This window comes from Panulirus ornatus, chromosome 2 (assembly GCF_036320965.1).
Source record: "Panulirus ornatus isolate Po-2019 chromosome 2, ASM3632096v1, whole genome shotgun sequence".
Lineage (NCBI taxonomy): Eukaryota > Metazoa > Arthropoda > Malacostraca > Decapoda > Palinuridae > Panulirus > Panulirus ornatus.
In genome coordinates, this window is record NC_092225.1 from 27,900,706 (window position 1) to 27,908,465 (window position 7,760).

General features: G+C 44.3%; 1 protein-coding gene across 2 annotated transcripts in view; it reads right to left on the minus strand.

Annotated features, from left to right (window-relative positions):
• Nucleotides 1-4,387, minus strand: part of LOC139755010 (membrane metallo-endopeptidase-like 1) — a 47,936-nt gene extending 43,549 nt beyond the window's left edge. Inside the window, exons 1-3 of one of the 2 annotated variants that reach the window (XM_071672920.1) lie at nucleotides 4,309-4,387; nucleotides 3,541-3,670; nucleotides 1,023-1,794 (exon numbers count right to left, since the gene is read on the minus strand). In XM_071672920.1, coding sequence (XP_071529021.1) covers nucleotides 1,023-1,794; nucleotides 3,541-3,657 — 889 coding nt within the window. In that variant the 5' untranslated portion in view covers nucleotides 3,658-3,670; nucleotides 4,309-4,387. Of the gene's footprint in view, nucleotides 1-1,022; nucleotides 1,795-3,540; nucleotides 3,671-4,082; nucleotides 4,209-4,308 lie in introns of those variants that run through there. The other variant, XM_071672928.1, reaches the window with a different exon arrangement.
• Between the last annotated feature and the right edge of the window lie 3,373 nt (nucleotides 4,388-7,760).

Consider the following 7,760-nt stretch of genomic DNA (forward strand, 5'->3'; position numbering starts at 1 on the left):
GCATTGGTCTTCCTACCCCAAAGAAGGCACCTTTCCCTGCTCCTGCACAGAGCACAGCCTCAAGCTGCCCCCAGCTGCTTTGCCAGACCCTGGGTCACACGCCAACATTTTAGATATTCCCATACATTTTTTTTTCACTCCTCGGGGATGATGGACTGGTCTCCATCTCTCAATGACTAATGCAACGAAGAAAAGTTAACTCAAGCCTTGGGCCACCAGTGCTTTTGTAAATTAATTTTTCATATATTTATGTGTATTCATTGAGATACCCTAGCCCACGTCAGGTACCCAATTTATCAACTAATTGCTAGGGTAGGATGAACAGCTGGGTTGACTGTGGGCTGACTCCCAGAACCAGGACTCAAACCTATATATATGCTCGACTGTGGGAGACCTTTGAAATGGTTTAGGTGTATAGAGAGACAAATGGTTTAGGTGTATAGAGAGACAGATATAAGGAAATGTTGCCAAAGATAGTGTATATGTCAGAATTGGCGAGTAAAGAGAAGGAGGAGACTGATTTGGAGGGACAGAGTGGAAATAGTTTGAGTGTTCGGGGCTTAATCGTACTGGTGGGTGTCTGGCGCACATTGGACACAATGAATTGGATGCAGGATACAGAGGGCGACTTGCTGGCAGAGGACCGAAACAGGGTATAACGAAGTGTTCTGGAAAAATTACGGAAAGGTTTGTGGTGCATGGTTGTGGATAGGGGTCTGTGATTCCAGTGCATTACACAAGACAGCTGGAGAACATAGATGAACAAATAAAGACATTTCTCCACGCGTCCCTAACATTACCTCGCAAACGTGGGAAATGACATATATATATATATATATATATATATATATATATATATATATATATATATATATATATATATATATATATATATATATATACGCGCACGTTTACACTTTATCTTCTTACTGTCTCTCCTACATAAGAGAAGTGACATTAGGACAGACATAACGACCTCGTTCATCCATATCCAGTGCAGACGAAATATAGAGCACACTCACCAAATATAACTGTCTCTGTATCAACTGTTGTTGACCCATCAGTTGTAGAAGAGTCTGTAGTGAATTCACTCGTTGAGTATTCAGTCGTTGAAGACACTGTGGGTTGCTCTGTTGTTGTGAGATAGGTCGTGGTGTCTGGAGTAGTGGTTAAGGACAATGTAGTGGACGATGACAATGTTGATTCATCTGATGCATCGGAGGTTGATGTCCATTCTTCATCCACTGTGGAAACAGTTGATCCTTCAGTTGATGGGGACAATGTAGTTGACTCATCACTTGTTGAGGACAAAGTTGACAAGGTTGTACTTGATTCGTCGTATGAGGTAGTTGTGTTTGTCGCTTCCACTGTCGATTGTACTGAAGAGAACTGATTTTCAGTAATCGGTGCCTCTTCAGTTGAAGATGATGTAGTTCCTTCTTCTGTTGAGGGAGCTGTGTGTGACCATTCAGTTGAAGAGGAGAATGCAGTTGTTCCTTCAGATGTTGTGGACAACAGCGTAGTTGAGTCTTCATCACTCACATTGGTTGACCCTTCCACTGTTGAGGATGCTGTAGTTGATGAAACCACTGTACTGGACTGTAATGTGGCTAATGGCACTTCAGTGGTACTTATGTCTGTTGAAGACAATACAGTTGACTTTTCTGTGGTTGATGGGGCTTGAGTTGCAGCTTTGGTTGTTGATGGAGATGTAGTTGACTCTTTAGTTGTTGAAGAAAGTGTAGTGGAAGACAGTGGCGATCCGGCATGTTCCTGTGCACCCACTGAAGAAACCTGTGGCAAAGATAACACGGAGAGATGTAAGACATGCATGGCGAACATTGGAAAGCAAATAAAAGGGTATCTGCAAAATTTCATTTTTCCTTCCATTGGTAAGATCCACACTTACCCCCACTCATGAATCACTCCTCGGCCATTTCAGTGACGCTCCTTCAAAAATACTCAGATATACTCAAGTGTACCTTCTATGAAAATCAGATACAATTTTGACCCTCACCTAAACAGGAAAGTCACGAAAACCTACACAAAATCCATCTTGAAACAACTACCCACTCAACCATCATTTCCACTAATAAAAGCAATGCAGTTAAAACCTTTTAAAAGAAATTTCTCCTGCTACAGGCCCTGAAAATATATCAAATTTGAACATAAAACACTTTAGCCCAGTTGCAATCCGAGCAGTTTGGGATAGCGTCGACTACTACTAGCTACACAACAAAATCCGTTACATCAGGAAACTTACCAACATGATACCCTTCCTAAAACCCTCCGAGGCACCCAACTCCCTCTCTTCCTACCGCCATGTATCACTTTCATCCTCGACATCCAAACAGTGTGAAAAACTGATCCACAAAGGAATCAAAACATCTCACTTTCACCCAAACAACTTGGCCAACCACTTCTCAGCTACGCTACACACCGACCTCGCATTGATCAACCAACTGGATTGGTTCGAAACTTGGTGGCGGCAGCCAGTCCACAGTCCACCCTGCAGTTCAGCCTTCCGTAGGAGCTGGCCATTGGATTGGTTACCTGGCTTAGGCTAGGGTGTGTGTGTGTGTGTGTGTGTGTGTGTGTGTGTGCATACATACATGAATGGGAGTAAAGACAAGGTGCATACATGCTGTGTTAAGAAGACTGGGCAACACGAATGTAAAACTCGCCTCTCATAAAACGCAAATAGTAATCTTTCAAAAGATACCAGACAGCTCCCATTAAAACGGTGACAAAAAGTGGCTGGCCAATTTCCATAGCTGGCCGCCACGGCAGAATCACTCGGAAGAAGTGCTTCATTCTAAAACTCTAAAATGGAGTTCTCTGAGGAGCACTTCTTTCTCCACCCCTCTTGCAGTCTCTTCCTACATGACTTCCCGTCACATTCTGGCAAGACAACAACCAGATCCTCTCACATGCAGCTGACGACCTCACGATCACATCACAACACCCTGACAGTCTGACACCATCGTAGCAACAACGGCGAACATACAGCCCTTCGTTACGCATTTAGAACCGTGGTTAACCCGGTGCAGAAAGTCTGCATATTCACAGTTTTCCTTTACTCTTTCAACCTTATACACACGAATCTAGGAGGTCAGATTCCGGTCAGTGTGAATATAAAATCACCTCTCAGAACAGAACATCAACTAAGTCTCGGCATCACATAAAACACAGACTTGACGTTCACTCTCTACATCAAAATAAAAGTTTACATATCAACCCACAGACTAAATTCTCCTTTAGGACACTAACTGGCGCTAGTTCGGAACAAGGAAAAGAATCCCATTTAACATCTACATACAACATAGCCGTTCCACATTGAACTCATTCTGAAACTCTATAGCCCACTAGGTATACATACACCCGTCAGAAGCCACACTTCCTAGACAAACACGAGTCAGTTTCCCGTCTACGCACGAGACATCAACAAATCGCAACAACACCAACATATCCCAAGACCTTATGGTAGTACAGGGGCAGGGTTCAATCTCCCTTACTTTGCAGGGGCGGGGTGCCACCTACCTTACAGTCAGGGCCGGTACAAGGGCGGGGCACCAGACACAGGATGATGATGATCACCACAAACACCAGGGCCAACACCCCGAGAGCTACGCTGGTCCTCTTTGCTCCTCCTGCCATAACGTCCAGTCATCTGCAAGAAGGGAAGGTGGTGAGCCTTGGCTTGGTGGGGCTGAGGGGAGAAACGGAAGGACCTAAGATTGGTAGAGAGTCAGTCCCGGGACTGCCAGAGGGCTGATCCCAGGACTGCCTAAGGGCCGGTCCTAGGACTGCCCAAGGGCCGGTCCTAGGACTGCCTGAGGGCCGGTCCTAGGACTGCCTGAGGGCCGGTTCTAGGACTGCCTGAGGGCCGGTCCTAGGACTGCCTAAGGGCTGGTCCTAGGACTGCCAGAGGGCTGATCCCAGGACTCCCAGAGGGCCGGTCCCGGGACTGCCAGAGGGCCGGTCCCAGAGTTGGTTCTATGGCTGGCAGGGGTCGTGGTGGTGACCCAGATGTGTCTCCAGCAGTATACACACACCCACACCCTCATGCATGGAGGTATTACCTCCTTCCAAGGCACTGCTATCATGCTGGCTGTAGGCAGGCAGATCCGCCCTACGGGGGGGACAAGACTCCCTGGCCGCCACTGTCCATCTCACCGCCAGGTTAGGCACCCCTCACACGACCCCGTCACAAGACGACGTAGTGTCACCAGCCGTCACAAGACGTGTCACCACCAGCCGTCACAAGACGTGTCATCCCCCCCTCCTCCCCGTCACAAGACGCGTTACCTGAGGACATGCAGCAGCTCTGGATCAGAGGGAGGGTCGGTCCGTTGGCCTCTCGCTTCGTCCACTGACTGGAAAAAAATATAATCCCCCCCACAGCAGCACCTACCCCCCCCCCCCCCCAGGACGCCAACCTCCCCTCCCCCCAAACCTCTGTAACGACGCCTCAGCGGGAATAACGCAACGGATGCCATCCAGATAACCAGCCTGATACTCCGGGCAGGTGGCTCCAGCTTGCCTCACACACACACACACACACACACACACACACACACACACACGTAGAGAGAGAGAGAGAGAGAGAGAGAGAGAGAGAGAGAGAGAGAGAGAGAGAGAGAGAGAGAGAGAATTGTTATGTACGCCACACTGGAATGATTGCTGAAGCAAAACATCTCTGGGCTACATTCGATTGACATTAATGTCAAAGTGTAGGAGAAGGAGGAATATATTCATTGAACCGATGACAGTGTATTAGTCGACCTAGAAGTTGCATCACCATACTTGAAACGGTGGGAAAGATTTGTTAACAACAGAAGAAAGTCAAACAACAAGACAGACAAAAACGAAGTTTCTGTAGTAAACAAAAATCGCACAGGCAGGTGTGTGTGGGCGGGCACGGGGGGTAAGAGTAGCACAACCATCAAAGTCAACAACAAACAAACCATATATCAACAAAGAAACGTTTTCTTTTTCCTTTTTCTTTTTCTTTATTTACACTCTACAAAGGAGGGAAAACGAGAGGCTACAATTCAGACATTTTTTAGTCCAGAGAGTTGTAAGATATGACAGTGGGAGGGAAAGATGTCTTCCAAGTCAAAATGATTCGTAGCGGATTGGGATAGGCTGAGTGATGAGTGGAGATTAATTTGCATACACAAGGAGACGAAAGCCCATGGGTGGAGAACCATTTGGAAAACACACACACACACACACACACACACACTTTACCCTCTCACTTACAACAGTCACACCCTTATTCTCTCTCTCTCTCTCTCTCTCTCTCTCTCTCTCTCTCTCTCTCTCTCTCTCTCTCTCTCTCTCTCTCTCTCTCTCTCTCTCTCTTATAAGGCCGTTTGCATGGGTACCATTCCATCACACCCGTGTGATATGTCACCCCCTACCAGGGTTTCCTGGTCTCTAAAGGCTGCGCCGCCTCCAGCAGCATGGAAATGTAGACTCTCTGAAAACGAATGATTCTGCCACGAGACTGTAGCCTCTCCTCGACCACAGATGATAATATATCTTGTGTGACCTTTCATTTTAAGGCGTAACCACAAGGAGGCAGAGTCCAGTAACACCCTCGTATTTGTAAATAAATAAATAAATGAATATATATATATATATATATATATATATATATATATATATATATATATATATATATATATATATATATATATATATATATATTGGTGGATGGTAATAATTATTAGGTATGTTGCCACAGTCAAACTTACATGCTTTCGTAAATGTCATGGCGGGATGTTTACCGCCAAAGGGTTCCCACACACACACACACACACTGTTTAGTGGGGGGGGGGGGGGTGACGAAGAGGGCTTGTTGGGTACAGTGTGGCAAGATAATGGACGAGTCGTGAGCCCTTATGTGCAATACCGGGAGAGAGAGAATATGGTTCAACTACTGGCATATCCTCTCTCTCTCTCTCTCTCTCTCTCTCTCTCTCTCTCTCTCTCTCTCTCTCTCTCTCTCTCTCTCTCTCTCTCTCTCTCTCTCGGTAGAGCTGGTTATCCCGTGCTCCGGGATAAGAAGAGCCAGCAGCAGCTAGTAGCCTCGGGAAGTGGCCTCTCCCCCGGGGCGAGATAAATAGGATCCCCCACCCCCTCCTCCCAGACAAGACACAAAACGGTGGATGATCAAAATGTGAACCACCTTACCTTCAACCCCTCCTACCTCATGGCGAGCGTCTCTCTCTCTCTCTCTCTCTCTCTCTCTCTCTCTCTCTCTCTCTCTCTCTCTCTCTCTCTCTCTCTCTCTCTCTCTCTCTCTCTTCAAAGCCCGTTTTCCAAAAGCTTCCCCTTGAGAGACTACAGCCTCATACATCCTCCCCACAATAACATTGTAGCCAATATAGTAGTACTCGATTGAAACAGCGAGAGGGGATGGTCAAGATGGCATCCCTCTCTGAATAGATATATATAAATAAAAATCCAGATATCACCCCCCAAAAAAGTTGACCGTTGGATTTATTATCTTTCATCACTAGTGCTCGAATATACACAATGAGAGAATGATATATTATAAGAAGTACAGTATCTTTACATTCGCGATCTCCTTGAAGCTTTGTGAGTCTTTATTTGACGATAGATCATAGCTATGCTTGCCACATTTAGAATTTTACCTCACATCATAAATCAATGAGATGTCCTTTCATTCATTAATGTCCCCAAAAGACTAATGATTTCCAAATCATGGAAGCCAAGAAAAGAGAAAGGAAAATTAGTCTGAACGTTACAGAATAATCATTTTTCATTGCCAGTGGAGGTCTATCATGCGAAGTATATTGGATGAAGCAAAAACAAAGTAATTATGTTAATGAAAGTCTAGATTGTAGGTTAATTAATGATACAAAAAGCAAGTACAGTCCCCTTTCATTGTCATATTTCAGTTTTAAAACAAAAGAAATTATTTTTGTGAAAGTAATAGATTTCGCTTGAAAACCGTAGAATAAGAACTGTTATTCTTAGTGACTTTAAATCTGCAGATGAAATATATGTTATGATCGCCCCTAATGTGGAAATGACTATTCGAATACTATGTAACTGAATACCATTCGTCTCGTTGGTGAGCAACGGGGTCTCCACTGGTCATTTCCCATCAGGCTCACTCAACCAGCAGTCATTTCTCCATTAGGGGAATGTAGTATGGAAGTGCGCGTTCACATGTAATATATATATATATATATATATATATATATATATATATATATATATATATATATATATATATATATATATATATATTAGTTCCCAATCTATGAATGGGCTCGTTTTACTTGAATTTAGATAATGGTTGCCAGAAAATTATGATGCTGTCAAATTTTGCTTAAGACTGGATGGAGATCAGGGTTCTGGGAAATATCGCTTGTTCCCAAAATAAGAGTACAAAAGAACTGATAGACAGATTTCAGGTGAAAAAGACAGTGACATAGGGAAAGGAAAAGACAGTAAGTGAATTTATTGACATAGGGACTCTGTATATACCACAGACCAGAGCTTAGCCTATAATGATATTTGATATATAAAGTAACACCGGGGAGGGTTGTTGCAAGGCACACAAAAAGCAGTTATACACTAATGAATTGATCTACTTTCTGTGTGACATTAATTCTAATTTACCTGAAATGTATTGAAGCATTATCATTATGGCGCTGGGGAAAAAAGTAAAGGGGACATTAACACTATGACGTCATGGTTAGTACCTCCATCTGGCGTTT